Source organism: Oncorhynchus nerka, linkage group LG20 (assembly GCF_034236695.1).
Source record: "Oncorhynchus nerka isolate Pitt River linkage group LG20, Oner_Uvic_2.0, whole genome shotgun sequence".
Taxonomy (NCBI): Eukaryota; Metazoa; Chordata; class Actinopteri; order Salmoniformes; family Salmonidae; genus Oncorhynchus; species Oncorhynchus nerka.
The window spans coordinates 64,641,431-64,659,933 of NC_088415.1; the positions used below are offsets into that span (position 1 = coordinate 64,641,431).

Genomic DNA, 18,503 nt, shown 5'->3' on the forward strand with positions numbered 1-18,503 from the left:
CAGGACCAGGCCCTCTGTGAGTCGTGGCCCCAACATTGGGACCCACACCCAACCACAGGCAGGTCTCCAGGGGGCCAGCAGGGCCCCCAGACGGCCATCCATGAGGGCCAGGTGACCCTGTCTCTGGGGTTAGCAGGAAACACTAAAGAGGGATGGGTAGAGAGGCTGAGGAGATACTGAGTGTGAGTGTACGAGGCTGGTGACGGCAGCTGTCAATGGTTTGGAAGGAGAAGCCAGACAGATTGTGCGTTCTGCTGGTGCAGCCAATCGCCACCTGGCAGGCTTTTCCTTGTTAGAACTTCTTGCTGTTTCTGTTCTCGTCGTCAGAGAGATGTTTCTTTCCCTCCTCTCTCCTCGTTTGCGTTTTCATCCAGGAGGGAGATTTGAGATTTGCCAAATGGTTTAGAATGCTTTTGTATGAAATTACTGAAAATGTGCACTCTACGTTCTCGACAAAGTAGGCAGGTTAATCAGTGGCACTATGTCACATCACATCTAAAGCTGTAGAAGTATCCCATTGATTCCCACAATAACATGAGTGATCAGCTTCTCCATGCCCATAAAACACATTACCCATTATAGCTTATTATGACAGTAATTAAGCAGTTGGATCATTTTAATATTGTCCTCGTCATGATATCTTAAAGGGGCATTGATTACCATGAATTAATGAACATGTACAATATTGATTAATGATTGATTCAAGTTGAATCACCTCTCCTTCTCCAGGCATCTGATTGACAAGATAAAGTAGAACACGTAGATGTTATTCTTTTTTCAAAAGCTAACAGCCTGATGCAATGAGTTAGTCATTCCCACATGTACTGTATCACACCCGGAATCTAGATGTGGCTTCACAATTTCCTCCTATAATGCATATCTCTCACCACCACTCACTTCACAACATCCACTGCCATCTCACAAGTGAATACAGAGGGACGTGATTCAGTTCCAGGTTTGAGATAATGACAGCAAGAGTCTGAAGCTGGAGGTTGTCAATCCATTCTGGGGATTTAGAATCACGATGTAGCCCACCAGTCATCTATGGTAAGACGTCTACAGACGATTTATTGTAGACTATACACCTGATGTCAATATAAGTACTAGACCTTTTCCTCAAACACTGCCTAACAAGTAGCAAAAGTGCCTTTCCAATGGCTGAAACCCCTTCACATGCACTTATAATGACCTCTTAATTCCTTAAAGAGATTCAGATGTGCAAAATGCTATAACTGTGTATGCACCATGCCATTGCTCTCTCTCGCTCTTCTGTGTGTGCATCTTGCTAGCTGTCACTCAAAATGGCGAGGGACTGAAGCTCATTGATTAGAATTCGAATTGCTAAGAGGCTGTGGCCCACGTGGGATACATGTAGGGAAAATGCTGCAGGACAGCTTCCAGAGAAACTGTGGCTTTCAAACTACTGATTTTGTGTCTAATTGAGGTAAAACAGTAATTCTGCTCATAGAATAGGTATTTATGAACGACACATTTGACACATCCAGCCCAAAGTGGCAGGTTTAAAAAAAATACTAAGTAGTCTCCAAAGTTCCAGTAAACTATAAGGATTGCAGAGTGTTCTATGACGGAGGTATCAAAGGTCAGAGGAAGTTCCCTCCAACCAGTCACAGTAGTAGGTGGAGACTATTATGGCGAATTTCCACCAGAGATTTACCAAAAAGGCTTATGAGGTTGAAACACACTGTGGCTTGTGTTTCCCAGCTCCACGGCATGGCTTCAGTGTCTCAGTGGGCAATGGCCTCAGTGGATCTGCTCTGACTTGGGGCCAAGGCCACGTCACTGGTACCTTTCAGCTTGCATTTACATAACACTGGCTAACTCTGGACTAACTGTGGGTTTAAAGGTAGACTCAGCTAAATGAAGTTGACACGAGCAGCACCGCAGAGACAGTATTGAGATGAGCGAGATGCTAGACTTCGCTCTCACAGACACACACAGTATTTGTGCATGTGCATGGGTTCGCTTCACGCTGCTCACAGCATGGTAGCCAGGGCACCAAAACGGGGGAGAAGTTGAGGCTGGAGCTTCAACGCTCTTAGTTGTTTGCGGAATTTGACCCAATATGCCGTTTACTTTCAGCATCTACACCCTATTGCTGAGTCTACCTTTAGCACCTTCCACGGTTAACACATTACAAAGCACCTTCTCATAAAGCAACTGTCTTGACAATGCGGAGGTTGTTGATTCTGTTTGCCTCAAGCCTTGATTCTAGTGTCACACTCCTGATGAAAAGAGTTCTGGAAAAAATAATTACACTAGAGCTTACTTAAGCAGGGGAGTGACATCAAAAGTAATGTATGAATTGTATAAAGTCAAAAACTTAAGCAAGACATGAATCAACTTACAATAAATATGTGTTTGACAAATGTGTGTGGTCCACCTGTCCATGATTTGTGAGGCTAAACTATAAGAAGTGAAAATATATCAATTCTGAATTTAGAGCCTTAAATGTTTTTGTGACATTACAACCTTGCAAAACTAACTACGTGCAATTTCAGAACGGGAATGCTTCTGAACACAACTAGAGGTAGCTATGGAAATCAATGTGCTGATATAATTCATCCTATTTTTGTTTGTTATTCCCCAACTGCCACAGCTCAATAGAGAGACTACAGTACAAACATGGCTGTGTCCCCCAAAAGAAAAACAAGGAGTTGTAGAGGTGAAGCGTCAAAGCCAGCTGCTAAACAGAAAAGCTCACTGTCTGTTCAAGTTGGGAGGGGAGATTTTTTTTCTCTCCAGAAGATAGTTTGCAACAAAAGTTGCACTGTTGGCCTGTTGAGTGTGGTGGTGTGGTGTCAGCTGGTCCCAGGCCCAGTGGCCCTCACCGGGCTCTGCTCTGCTGACGGGAGGGAGAGGGGCTGGTGGCTGGCCACAGCTCAGGACATGGCCTCGTTTGTTCACGGTCCCCCATCTCTGAAAAGAGTTATGCTGTCTGCTTTGAATGGACAGCGTTTTTCTTTGTGTGCTGGATCAGAACAGAGGGGTAAAGTTAGTCAGCAAGTTGCATAGCTATCTGCATTCTAATTCTTCAAGCCTCTTTTGTATGAAGTTTGGACACCAAGTTTCACACTGTGTTTGACGTGACTGGGATGCTGGAGGTAAGAGACATTTTTTACCTCCCCCAAAATACAAAATAGAACAGGCTAGATTGTAATTCAATAGTCAGCTACTTCTCAAATATATAGACTACAGTACTGTACAGTAGCCTACAATCATCATAAAACCTCAGAATATAATAAATGATAGTACAGTGAGTATAGGCTATGTAGCTCAAATATTTATATGCTTTTTAAAAATTATTTTATTTTTTAAATCTGATCTATTTTCTAACCACAAGGTATTTGACTATGAATCCCTGGCACTTTTTATATTACCTGAAGGCAAATGGTACAGATTTCTACAAGTTATTTACAACAACAGCCAAACCATTCCTCTGGAAACTAGGCTGCAGATCAAAGGATTGGTTTGATCTCTACTTAGCATATTTGTTTAACCTAGCCAGTGATTCTGAAAAGTGCACAAGCTTTTGCCGTGATATGCAGAGCACCCTTTATCCGTCTTTTTCTTGTGTTAGCTCTGGATTTAAGTACTTTCTGTATTTAGGAGACAACTGGATTTGCCAGCTTTTGAAATTTAGTTGCCCACTGCTAGCAGTCTTGGCAGCCAGGGATAGATAACTAGGTATGTTCCACCGCTAATCCTGATCGCCCTTCTAATAGTATTTGTGGACTGTACAGCACTCAATTAGGGCATAATGTGCTATTTTTATTTCCTTTAAGTTGGATTAAAGGAGAAAATGTGTTTTGCAGTGTTTGCATGTCTACTATTTACTTTTCGAAGTATTGTTTTGTTTAGCAGTTTTATTCGGGCAATGCTGCTCTACTCTCAACACACATGGAGGCAAAATGTCAAGCAAAGAAACCATGTCCAAGCGCTCTGAAATAAAAATACGTCAGGGCAATCAGCACATTTTCTGGAAAGAGAATGCTTATGCACACAATGCCCTAATTCTCTCTTACTTTGGGCTTTGGGAAAGATGAGCACAGGTTTATTGAGAGCCAGAAAAGAGGGCAGATGGCTCACAAGCGGGATAAACCTGGGAAGTCATGCTGTAAATGTGTTTTTACAGGAAACAATGAAAGGAGCGGACAAAGCGATTGTGGCAAAGTCCTTTGGAAAATGGAAAAGCAGCTCTCAAAGGTCCAGGACCATGGAGAAGCCGGATGAGCCGCCTGAAGAAGGCAAGGAGGAGAACCTTTGCAGCTGCACCTGTGAGTCCCCGCGAAAAGGCAAGGAACCAACAACCTATGGAGGAAAAGTACCTCATTTCCTTATTTCAAATAGTCATATGACTATTTCTCTCAGCTTATTTTTCTTGTGGCCATTTGAATTATTACGAGCAGCATTGTTTTCAATTTGACACTCTCTAGCTAGCCTGCTCTATCCAGCCAGTGAACAAACAAGCCACATTGTTGGGCAGGAGAATTCCTTTTGAGCGAAAGTGTGTCTCCAATGATACCACGCTGCCAGGAAAAAGACAAAGCAAAAAATAGCAAACACAAAAACAGTCACAGGTGCATGGGACTGAGAGAGAACCCAGTGAATGGTCACCGCAGTCCCTAGGAGGTCTTTCAGTGTAAGCCAGTGCGGTGGGTGGACTTCTGACAAGGACATTGGTGAGCAGCCAGGTGGAGTGTGTAACTGAGAATGCTCCTGTTTATTCTTTTCACATGCTAATGTAGCTCCAATCTGACTTCTCTCTCTCTCTCTATGCGGCAGAAACTTTTCTACATTCAATTCTTTCCTTTCAATACCAACAGAAGCATTTTGATACCTTGCATGCATTCAACGTGATCATTTATGATATGCATTGAACATGAATTAGTATGCGGTATTAAACTGCTGCAGGTGGTGAAAGAACGACGATCCAGTGTGACGTGGAGATTAACAGGCCTTTTAGTGGTACTCTCTCAAAGTAAGGTCTGACTTTCCACTCCTATTTGATGTACCCCTATTTACTTCCACACTTACATTAACACGTGTTTGTCTTATCAGCATACGCAGTTTGCATCAAATATCCGGAAAGGGCAGATACGCTCCACGTTCTGTACACATGCACCAATATGAGGACAGAGGAAAAACTGTGGAGTATGTGGATGATACAAACAGGTCATTTAGCCCATCTTGGCTAATGGACCCGTAATTCTGTCCAATTGATCAATTATCCTTTTTGTTACCCTCTCATAACACCAACCTTACAGTAAATAGCTACCTTTAAAATGTATCATAAGCTATCATCATACGCTGAACAAAAATATAAACTCAACATGCAACAATTTCAAAGATTTAACAGAGTTACAGTTCATGAAAGGAAATCAGTTCATTGAAATAAATTCATTAGGCCCTAATCTATGGATTTCACATGACTGGGAATACAGATATGCATCTGTTGGTCAGAGATGCAGTACCTTATAAAAGGTAGGGGTGTGGATCAGAAACCAGTCAGTATCTGCTGTGTCCACGATTTGCCTCATGCAGTCTCCTTCATATAGAGTTGATCAGACTGTTGATTGTGGCCTGTGGAATGTTGCCCCACTCCTCTTCAATGGCTGTGCAAAGTTGTTGGATATTGGCTGGAACTGGAACACGCTGTCGTACATGTCGATCCAGAGCATCCCAAACATACTCAATGGGTGACATGTCTGGTGATTATGCAGGCCATGGAAGAACCGGGACATTTTCAGCTTCCAGGAATTGTGTACAGATCCTTGCGGCATGGAGCTGTGCATTATCATGCTGAAACATGAGGTGATGGCGGCGGAACAATGGCACGACAATGGGCCTCAGGATCTCGTTACGCATGTGCATTCAAATTGTCATCGGTAAAATGCAATTGTGTTCGTTGTTCGTAGCTTATGCCTGCCCATACCATAACCCCACCGCCATCATGGGGCACACGTTGACATCAGCAAACTGCTTGCCCACACGAGGCCATCTGCCTGGCACAGACAATCCCGCATGTGAAGAAGCCGGATGTGGAGGTCCTGGGCTGGCGTGGTTAAATGTGGTCTGCTGTTGTGAGCCCGGGTTGGACATACTGCCAAATTCTCTAAAACGACATTGAAGGCGTCTAATGGTAGTGAAATGAACATTCAGTTATCTGGCAACAGCTCTGGTGGACATTCCTGCAGTCAGCATGCCAATTGCCGCTCCTTGAAAACTTGAGACATCTGTGGCATTATGTTGTGTGACAAAACTGCACATTTTAGATTGACCTTTTATTGTCCCCAGCACAAGGTGCACCTGTGTAATGGTCATGTTGTTTAATCAGCTTCTTGGATCATCTAGGCAAAGAGAAATGCTCACTAACAAGGATGTAAACAAATATATGCATACAATTTGAGAGAAATAAGCTTTTTGTGTATATGGAAAATTTCTGGGATCTTTTATTTTCGATTCATGAAACATTGGACCAACACTACATGTTTCGTTTATATTTTTGTTTAATGTAGTTCAATCGTTTACGTATCTGTGCATATCGGTCTTTTCCAAGTTCAGTTCCTGAAAAGGGCAATATGGCTCCACTGTACTACAAAAATATTCATCCCTTCTAGTGTAAACTCCGTAAATAGCATCAAAGGCAGCATTGTCACTTGCACCTCTAGCATCTTTTCTGCATAACCGACCACTACAACAGGCAGTCTCAGGGGACATACAGTTTTCCTATTCCAGCCCCAACCCTGAATTACTGTGTGTTCAGTGTAATTATAAAGGAGGGTTGTTGCCAGGCTATAATGCAGAATGCCAGGTGCACACTAGCAGTGTCTCCCATTCCCACTAACTCACAGAGCCGTATCTACACAGCCTACAGGAAGTACCCTAACCTCTAAGGGATTGTGCTGCTACTTCATTCAGCAGTAATCAGTTTAGATTTCGCTCTCTATTCCTTGTTGAAATGTTAACCTGAAATCAGCCATATGTCTGCCGATAAACATACATCATAAAGAGGGAAAGGGAGAAAGTGCAACACTTGGTGGTGCTCTATTTTCCTAAGCCTGCTTAGGTTATGTGACTGAGCCACAGTTGCTCTGTGAAATTGTATCCCAATACTGGCACTGCATCCTTGTGAGGGAGTCTTGTAAAATGGGTTTACTTAGCGCCTTTGCTGGCATTTTCCGAAGATAGCAAATGCACAAACACTGCCCATGATCGGATTAACTGTACAACAAAATGATGTAACTCTTTGTCTTCCTTGTGTGGCATAGGTTTTCCTCTGCATGAGTTTAGTGGTCAGCTCAAAATGTAGACGGGGATGTTACAGAGCCAACATGCAGTTCAGCCATAAGACAAGTATCACTATATAATATACAGTGTATGAAAAGATTATGTCTCTTCTGTAGTTTGCCATTGGACATGAATTGATTGTAAAGCGACCGTCTCCAAAACACGCCGTTTTAAACGACCGGGTCATAGAGACCTGCTGAGAGTGAGATACCCTTGCCCTTGGGCAACCATCCATGGAAGCAATCTCCCATAGTAACACACACTCCATCAATCTCAATCAAAGTATACACCTACTGAATAACACTTATTAGTTATTATTAATGCCGTTGCCCTTTTTTGCAAGCCCACACGTCTTGTTGATGTCCTTCTCCAAGGCCTTCCTATGGACGCACAGTAGTTTGTCACCATGTATACACATATTATACTGTATGACACTGAAATAAACCAAAGAATGCAGTATCTTGTACAAAGTACACATGGCCCACACATGTACTGTACACCTAGTACTCTACAGAGACTAGAATACAAAGATGTATCAAGACCTTTCTTTAATCACTCAATTACAAATCAGTTGAAATATCTCCACGTATCCTACTAATTTACATTTTAATTACTACTATTACTTATTTTTCATTTCTTGGGGGGTGTAACCATAGAAAGCTCAATTCCTCCCCTACACTAGAAAGAAGCAAAATGACTGTTTTTCACTGGAGGTTTAGATGCTTGTTTATCACTTTTAAATACCATCATCTTTGCTGAAATCCCCTCTCAAAAGAACCTTTCACTTGCTGGAATAAATTCAAATTAAAATTTAAATCCCTCTTTGCATTTCTTCAGCCTCTTTTAAAATAGCTGCCTCCTTTTAGAAAGCTGTTTATGTAGTGATCTGTTCATAATCCAGTTTGTTTCTCAACAGCGAAAAACACAGAAATCGTATTATCACTATCTTGGAGAGATGATGCGAGAAATCAGGAAGTATAAATGTCTGGATCTGTGGAAGTTTTCAAAGTGCTAAATCTGAAAGAATAAGGCGAAAGCCCTTTGATGAAGTACTCTGAACAGTAGCATTTGACTTGCAAATATTGATAGTACATTGTACTGAGAGAACTCGGAAGGTATCAAATACCCTTTGTGATGTTATTTAGAAAAACTAGACAATGGCTGTCCCTTGAACAAATATACAGAAATCTTTCTCTCATTCACAGCAATCTGAAATATGTGCTAGGTAGATAACTCATCAGAAATGTTCTACCATGTGATATAGTTTTTTGTACTGAGCGTATGAAGATTTAACCATTGGCACAATGGGGGAACCTTACATGTCAAGTATTCCATCATTCTATAAACAACAACCCTTCCCAATCTCACAAGGCTCACATCTAATATGTTGTAGAAATCAAAATGTAATCAAGAATTTAATTAATAAAAACTGAAAAGTGCCTTGTGATAATAACTATCCCGTTGAAAATATGTAAAATAACTGGGAAGAGCCTGTTGGAAGATTTAATTTGCTCCAGCTAGATTGGGTTTATTGTTGGAAACAAATTATAATTGTGCCTCTAGAAAGTTAACAAAGATCTAAACAAAAGGAAATCAATGGCCGAGTCCATTAATCACTCAAAGCAAGCTACTTGTGCTGAAGAAACTTACTTGATAATCAATTTCTTTGTTTTGCTCAAAAGGGCATTTGCATTCTGATTCACGTCAGCAAGCTTCCTGTATTGGGCGCAATCAAAACATTGTGAACCACATTAATGGGAGTATTTTTGTATTTTCAAGTGTATCTCTCTGTGTAGGCATCATGAAAAGCTGTGGCTGTCTTACAAACTGCTGTAAATGGCTGTTATTAACACAGACCCCTTGCACTACTAATAAGGGTCAGTGTTGATTTGTCAACAGCAATTATCAAGGTGAAACATTGTGCCAGAGTCTTGTGTTTAATTAATTAAGACTTATGATTTTGGCATTGATAATACTGACCTTCGAGCACAAGTACAAGCAATCCAACTATGTCTGCAGAGATTCTGCTAAAGATCCCAGGTTATAAAATGGAGGTGAATTTGTGAGCTATGCATTGCCGGATGCTACTTATTATTACTCATATCAAGACAGTCTACCGCTCATCAGCGTCATCGTTACAGAAGCCATTAGACACACCCGTTGCCATTGTTTGTGGTCATCCTTTTGCCCGGCCATCCCAGGGGAACCACTGCTCCCCTGGCCTTTTGTAGGCGGGTCTGTTTGTCTGCTTATCAGACATGGAGTTAAGATCTGTTGAAGACCCGTTGAGACTCAGACCAAGGCCCCTCTTTATACTCAGGCCCAGAACAAGACCCAACCTCTTTATACTCAGGCCCAGAACAAGGCCCAACCTCTTTATATTCAGACCCAGAACAAGACCCAACCTCTTTATACTCAGACCCAGAACAAGACCCAACCTCTATACTCAGACCCAGAACAAGCCCCAACCTCTTTATACTCAGACCCAGAACAAGGCCCAACCTCTTTATACTCAGACCCAGAACAAGGCCCAACCTCTTTATACTCAGACCCAGAACAAGACCCAACCTTTTTATACTCAGACCCAGAACAATACCCAGTGTTTTAAAACTATGACAAGCTCAAAGACCATTTAAAATGTTGAAATGCGATCCAGACCAAGACCATTGTAAAAAGCCAGCAAGAAAAGTAATATTATTCCTCACACATTAGGGAAGCAAGGCATCCTGGTACTTGTGTGTTTAATCATTCCTTCTTGGCCACATAACTCTGGCAAGAGAAGGTATTGGGTGATATATCTTAACCATGAACTTAGATACTACTAAAACGATCTTGTCCAGAACCATTAGTCCAGACCCACAGCAGAACATTGGGTGCCGAGTCACAGATCCAGACATTTTGGTCACTGACACCCAGACCAATGTGGTCCCTTAGTGGTCTCAATATCAGGACCACGAGATTGAGACTCTAACTCTCACTATCTTAGTCTGATGAGGAATCGGTCCATTTTATGGTCAGTTAGCCCACAGCCCTTGTTACAGAGCTTCTACAGGCCATGGTACACCAACTTAAAGAAAGACTTGAAAAGTCTGCAATCAGACTTTTTCCACCATCGAAGGCAGATCACTCAGTTATGCTATGTGGCTTTTGCAGTACTGCAGTAACTTCGACACAATATAACGAGGCTTCGATTAAGCATTGGGTGTGCGTCTTTAAAATATAGCGTGAGGTCGCCCACAGTTGCACACGAGTTCTCCCCAAGGGGGCTGTCGGGTAGTACTAATCGTTTCTTTAACTGCGATGTAGTGACATGTAGTGAAGATAATGATGCCCGTGGAAAATGTCGTTTATTTTCAAAGAAACCTTCCCTGCCTGTTGACATCAACATAAAGATAGTTACACATCCTGGAGCTATGTCAACAACATGCACTTATGTTTTGATTTATTTAATGTACCAGTCTTTTTATGTGACTCTTTCTGTGATGAACAAGGCATCAAGTGGTTGCACAATGGCAGACGGATGAGTTTACAGGGTTCACACTATAAACCAGGAGGTGGTGATTGACTATTCATCTTATTTGAGGACAATTATGAAGCATTTTATCTTAAATTAACCTCACTTTATTTTAGAATATAATGATGTTAACATATCTTGTTAATGACCGGAGAATATTAATGCCTACTTCGTTGTATTGAGTGAAAACTAAAGCTCTGTTTTGCCATGTAGTTGACTGTATTTGAAGTGAGATAAAAAGTGATATGGTTGGTTGACCTCATAAAGGCAATTTATGGTTCTTACCATGAAAAAAATAAGTAATGGAAAACATTATACAATACATGACCAAAAGTATGGGGACAACTGCTCGTCATTCCAAAATCATGGGCATTAATATGGAGTTGGTCCACCCTTTGCTGCTATAACTGCCCTCGGGCAGGTAGCGTTCTTCTGGTATCTGCCAAACCCAGATTCGTCCGTTGGACTGCCAGATGGTGAAGCGTGATTCATCCCTCCAGAGAACGAGTTTCCACTGCTCCAGAGTCCAATGGCAGCGAGCTTTACACCACTCCAGCCGAGGCTTGACCTTGCGCATGGTGATCTTAGGCTAGTGTGTGGCTGCTCAAGCCATGGAAACCCATTTCATGAAGCTTCTGGCGAACAGTTCTTGTAATGACGTTGCTTCCAGAGGCAGTTTGGAACTCGGTAGTGACTGTTGTAACCAAGGACAGACGATTTTTACACGCTACGCGCTCCAGCACTCGGCGTCGCCGTTCTGTGAGCTTGTGTGACCTACCACTTCGCAGGTAAGCGGGGCAGAAATTTGCCAAACTGACTTGTTGGAAAGGTGGCATCCTAAGACGGTGTCACATCGAAAGTCACTGAGCTCTTCAGTAAGGCCATTCTACTGCCAGTGTTTGTCTATGGAGATTGCATGGCAGTTTGCTCGATTTTATACACCTGTCAGCAACTGGTGTGGCTGAAATAGCCAAATCCACTCATTTGAAGAGGTGTCCACATACTTTTGTATATATAGTGTATTTGTAGGTTTTACACAACGCCTGTATGGTGCTCAAAAACAATAGGGTGCTTTGACATTTCACTTCTTTGCGAACATAATTTGCAGCAGAATGCAAAAAAGCTTTTAGACCCAGACGTGACCAATTGTAATACTTTTCTGAATGCAATCAAACCCTTTCTATAAACACGAACAGGACTTTTGAAATGTGAACCCTTGTCTGACATGTCATTTCCTCCAACCCACTCCTCTTTTCATTTCTCCACTAACTCGCCCCCCCAGTTTTGTGCATATTTCCTGTTGATGAAATAGTTTTGAAAACACTATAGGCTGGTTAACGGGTCATGTTGTAGGCTTTGGGATAAACCTTTTTGCAGATTAATCAGGGACAAAGCATATTTTTTGCGTGTTTGCGTTATACTTCCACTGAATTTGTGAAAAACCGAACTGCCAGTCTTACTACACTGTCCTCTGTAATGTTTTTCATTTTGTCAGGATTGTTGTTGACAAGTTGATCCTTTTTAGGGTTTTATGTGGTCGATGTGTTGTTCTCACATTACAACAGTCTTACAGTAGTTCAGGACATGAAGTAATCAGTACTTTCTTGGACAAATGCTTATGATGTTCTTTCACTGTGATTGTCTGCATCAGGGTTAAAGAAAGAAAGGAACATGTTTTTATTGGTTGAAATGATTTTTAAAGTGATGGCTCTATGCTTTCATATTTTTTTAAACCACCATCTCACAGGAGTGATGCAAAAGAAAGATCAAGAGGAACAAGACTGTACTCTGGCAGTCCCTCTTTTCAGCATGTACCAATGGCTCTTGAAATACAGTTACAAAATTAGACTTTCAAATGAGGTATTAAACAAGTTGATGATCAACTGCCAAACCTTAAGTAATGATATACCCCAGCCATCCTCAAGTCCCCAGCCTTGCATAACCAAAATTCGCAGATGACAAAAAAGCACAGAAAATTCATTATTATTACACATGGTGTTCACACGTCTCTCCCCAGAGACTGGAGCGGCACAACCTAGAGATAAGCGTGTTTGGGTGGCCCCTGTTGTCAGCTGGGGAAGGGGATGCTTGCATCTCTAAGAGGCCCCTTACGGGTATCACTTATTTGAAAGGCTAAGCTACGGCCCCGTACCCCCATACTACCCCCCCCCCCGCCCTTCTTCCTGCCCCTCCCCTCCTGCCCCAGGCTCCACCCAGAAGTGTGGCTTCCTTTTGTCATTGTAATCTGGCCCTGTTTGCTAAACGCTTCCACTGTTTACTCTCTGCTACGGGGGCTTGTATTAACAGGAGTCAGCAGGATGCGGGTGACATCACTGGCGCTGGGGCTGGGGGGCTTTTGTAGGAACTGCGTTTGTTCTCTCTCTTTATTCCCCCTTCTCTCTCTCTCTCTCTCTCTCTCTATCCAGGCCTGTCTAATGCATGAGCTAACTCAGGAGGCTGACATGGCCTACAGGGAGGAATTACACCGAATTACTTAAATATCTGCTATGCAGCAGCTAGCCTTCCTTCCTTAGTCACCAAACATCACTTCCAGGTCCCTGCCTTTTACTGATAGCTAGTCCTCTCCGGTAACAGAAAAGGTCTAGGACAAAAGGGGTATTCATTCATTCAAATAGGAGAAGAAAAAAAAGACAGACAGGTACTAAGATACAGACGGGGGGGGGGAAATCAAATTAACAGACAAGGCTTTCATGACATACTTTGGTTGTTGTTGCCGTAGCGATAAAGTCGCAGACATTGAAACTCGTCTGTTGAGCCATTGTTATCATCCCTGGCCATCTGCTGCTGAGGAGTGACATTCCCGCTCATTTGCATGATGAGTGATATATGGGAAGCTTGGGTGAGCATATGCCCCACTCAGTCCTATGACAAAGCAAGTGAAAGTTTTAGAAGCATTAATATAAGGGGTGGAAATTAAAAAGGAGGGGGAAAAAAATATGAAGATAAATCAGTGTGTGTGCGTATGTGTGTAGTGTGTAATTGTGTGTAGTGTACCGTGTGTGTGGAGGGCTAACGCATGCATCTGCCTCCTTGTGCGCCTGTTTGTGTGTTTTGCGGATGTGGGAGTAGAATGAGGAGGGGGATGTCTGCTGTTGATGTGCAAATGTGCATCATATTGAAGGGCTGTGAATGGGGAGGTGTGACGTAAAAAGGGACCCGAACGCAGGTGCTTATCTCCAGGCTGTCAAAGGCACAGTATGTCATATTCCTGGGGACTACCTTTCAAAGACACAGCACCAGCTCGGCCATCAAGCGACTGGGGGGAAATCAAACTTTCTGGATCATAGAAGTAGGTTTGTGTCAAATGATTTCCGTTAACAACAATGTAGTGTTTATGCTGGTGTTGGTGGTCAGTTGTTTTTGTCGTTGACATCAATCGTAGACTGTGAGTGCATGTGAAAAGACGAGCGTTTTTTACCCTCTTGATGTTTGACGCTGTCATATGACTTCATCAAAAGCGGTTAGGGCTATATACCGTCTATGACTGTTTTACAGTTAATGCACATGCTTAAAGCTATTTGACAGATGACTACTGATTGCTATGACTAGTTTTACGATATGAATTCACAAATATTATAAATTGTGCACTTCAGGAAAGTATTTTTCTGCCAAACACAGGATGGTTCTGTGTTCTTAGAAAACCTAGTGGAAAACAGCTTTTGCTCAGGTCTCCTCCGACTGTTAGAGAGGAGATTATATGGCTCAAACTGGTTTTTAAGAAGTATGACCTATTTTTTTAATCATCCAGATAACATTAGACGCTGTCTACACGAATGCTGTGTGTTTAATTTAGCTAGAGTATAAGCTACGGTCTTAGAAGAACGCATGTTAGTATTGTGTGTAGAGACAAAGCATTGTCAGGTTGTGCTGGACGGCTTTCGCAGTGACAGCTGTACACACGACTATCGAGCCGTAATGCACTTCAACTTTGACTTAGCTTTCCGGTAACATGGGAGTTTGTTGTTGAAACCGTTTCTTACATTTTTTTTATTTTTTGGGGCTTTCGACTCAGTTTATGTACAGTAGGACTTTATACGACGGTAACCTAAGACAAAAGTTGAATGAATGTTTGTTGGAATCCTGTTGTATTCTGAATGTTGTATTATAGTCGGGGATAAGTGTTCATTGAGACTTTGCGGTGGCATACATGGTCCATATCTTACACTTGAACAAACTCTGGAGAGACACAGTAATCCAAGGTCTCCAGGAAACTGTTGATTTAGTGGGAAGGATGGATGTTGCAAAGTTGATCATTGACTGGTAACTATCAATAGACTTAGGACTGTGCCTTGGAAGGGCAAAGCTCTGAGAATATTTTAAGGGATCATTTGGAAGAAGATTAATGCATTTTTCATAACATACTGTAGGTAGGGATTTTATCAAGACAAGTGGTGGGTTGATAAGTGAGTTGTGTCTTGAGAAACACACAACTAGTGTAGCTCAGGATTTTTTTCCAGGCCTTTGCTTAGTACACATGATTAAATTAACATACAGGCGCAACGTGTTGTGCGGGTTAGAAGACTTTAATTGGATTAAAATCCTTAAAGTAGTCGGTAAATTCGCGTTAGCTTCTTTTTTAAGATGTAAAAATGTATATATTTGTTTGTGTAGTTTTCTATTTGCACCGTACGATGTTTTGTTAAGCATAAGTAAGCATGCAGAATAAATAAAACATTCCAGCTTGTCATTTAAACAGCATGTTCCTGTTGGAACAGTTTAGAACAGACCTCTCAAATATGACATTTTGTGTCCTGTGATTGAAAAACCATACTAAATAAAAAACAAACAACAAAATGATCTATTTATCAACTCCCAAATCCCCGAATCCCATTTTGACCTGTGATATTTTAAAAGGGCAACGAGGTATTCAGACCATTACGCCATGTCATACATAATAATTATTTTCAAGTTCGGGATGTCCAACAAAACAAGTTAGAGACATGTAATAACTGAGACAAACCACTGAGACCATGATCATATCGTCACTCTTGACATGCTCTTGTAATACCACAGCTACAACAACACGAAGATTCCAGATGATATGGTATTGTAGTGTAAACAGTCATCTCCCCTCTACACTCTTGCTGTACTGTATGAAGCTCCCTTCCTGCTCCAAGCAAGTCAGTTGCTACATAATAGGGTTAAGTTAGATCTGCCTGCACTCCTGTATGACAACAGGAGCTGTCCATGGTACCTAGAGAGTAACGACTTTGTTGTCTAGAGGGGGGAGGTGAAATGACAAACTCTTCTTTGTGAAAAGCTTTCGAAGTTGAGTTCTATGACCAATAGATTGATTGTTCTATGGGATATCAAGTGCCCTCCTGTGACTTGTTAACTTTGTCACTTTGCTCTTGACAAATCTCTCCATAACTCAACAAATGGATTCAAATAGTTATTCAAGATAAGAGCACACTTTACCTTTCAAAAATGAGATTGAAGAGCAAGTCGAATATAGGGAAAGTAACTGTTGAGCATTGTGAAACACTGCAGGCAGAAAATAGTTACAGTAGAAAATAATTGCAGCGTTCAGCGTTCAGTGTCCATCCAACGTGTATTTTGTTACCTGTTTTTCCACCACACTCAAACTTCACTTAGTTAATCCATGAAAATGAATTATGTGGATTTAATTCAGCAAGGTTCCAGAAATGTTCCATCTGCTGTTGAGCAGCTGGTGAAAGGATAAATGTAATTAATTACTTCACTTTTGAACAGAATTCCACAAAAACTGTTTATGTTCGTGTATGATTGGGAATGAATTTGAAATCCCAAATGTACAACAGCAGTATGTATTTGTTATAACAATGCTGAATTAACCTTTTTGCTGCATGTGATTGGTTTTGGGCCAAACTGATATTCACACCAAAATTGTATTTTTCATGCCTTCAGAAAGTATTCATACCCCTCGACTTATTCCACATTTTGTTATGTTACAGCATGAATTCAAAATGGATTAAATAGATGATTTTTCACACCCATCTACACACAATACACCATAATGAAAAAGTGAAAACCTGTTTTTAGACATTTTTTGCAAATGTATTGAAAATGAAATACAGAAATATCTCATTTACATAAGTATTCACACGCCTGAGTCAATACATGTTAGAATCACCTTTGGCAGCGATTACAGCTGTGAATCTTTCTGGCTAAGTCTCTAAGTGCTTTGCACACCTGGATTGTACAATATTTGCACATTATTATTTTTAAATTATTCAAGCTCTATCGAGTTGGTTGTTGATCATTGCTAGACAGCCATTTTCAAGTCTTGCCATAGATTTTAAAGCCGATTTAAGTCAAAACTGTTACCAGGCCACACTGCAACATTCAATGTCATCTTAGTAAGCAACTCCAGTGTATATTTGGCCTTTTAGGTTATTGTCCTGCTGAAAGGTGAATTAGTCTCCCAATATCTGTTGGAAAGCAGACTTAACCAGGTTTTCCTTTAGGATTCTGCTATTCCGTTTATTTTATCCCAAAAAAAACTCCCTAGTCCTTGCAGATGACAAGCATACTCCTAACATGATGCAGTCACCACCATGCTTGAACATATAAAGAGTGGTACTCAGTGAGGTGATGTGTTGGATTTGCTCCAAACATAACGCTTAGTATTCAGGACATAAAGTTCACATCTTTGCCACATTTTTTCCAGTTTTACTTTAGTGCCTAATTGCAAACAGGATGCATGTTTTGGATCATTTTTTATTCTGTACAGGTTTCGTTCTTTTCACTCTATCATTTAGGTTAGTATTGTGGAGGAACTGCAATGTTGTCAATCCATCCTCAGTTTTCTCCTATCACAGCCATTCAACTCTGTAACTGTTTTAAAGTCACCATTGGCTTCATGGTGTAATCTCTGAGCGGTTTCCCTCCTCTCCGGTAACTGAGTTAGGAAGGGCGCCTGTATCTTTGTAGTGACTGGGTGTTTTGATGCACCATCCAAAGTTGTATGAATAACTTCAACATGCTCATAGGGATATTCAATGTCTGCTTTTTATTTTTTACCCATCTACCAATACTGTAGGTGCCCTTTGCGAGGCACTGGAAAGCCTCCTTGGTCTTTGTGGTTGAATCTGTGTTTGAAATTCACTGCTTGACTGAAGGACCTAACAGATCATTGTATGTGTGGGGTACAGAGATGAGGTAGTCATTCATAAATCATGTTAAACACTATCATGGCACACAGAGAACACAGTCCATACAACTTATTAACTTGTTTAGAACATTTTCCTCCTGAACTTATTTAGGTTTTCCATAAGAAAGGGGTTGAATACTTATTGACTCATGACATTTCAGCTTTCAGATTTTTATTAACTGTTGAAAATGTCTAAAAACATAATTCCATTTTGACATTATGGGGTATTGTGTGTAGGTCAGTGCCACAAAATCTCAAATGAATCCCTTTTAAATTCAGGTTGTAACACAACAAAATGTGGAAAAAGTAAATGGGTATGAATACTTTTTGAAGGCACTGACTCAGTTTTATTGTCATGTAGGTCTTCTTATAGATCTATATGTATAGGGTTTCAGCCAATATGATGTTTAGTAACCCATATTTGTGCTTTGGCTATATCAAATGAATATAAAAACCCACAATGGTTTAAGTATATATAATGGATTCTGTATAATGATAAAGTAGTAATCCTCTGAAGATCAATGTACT

At 41.1% G+C, this 18,503-nt stretch overlaps 1 protein-coding gene across 1 annotated transcript in view; it reads left to right on the top strand.

The window, feature by feature from the left end:
- Positions 1 to 4,159: 4,159 nt before the first annotated feature.
- LOC115102960 (suppression of tumorigenicity 18 protein-like) overlaps positions 4,160 to 18,503 on the top strand; it is a 50,906-nt gene continuing 36,562 nt past the window's right edge. The window contains exon 1 of the mRNA XM_065005682.1: positions 4,160 to 4,313. Coding sequence (XP_064861754.1) covers positions 4,160 to 4,313 — 154 coding nt within the window. The remainder of the gene's footprint in view (positions 4,314 to 18,503) is intronic.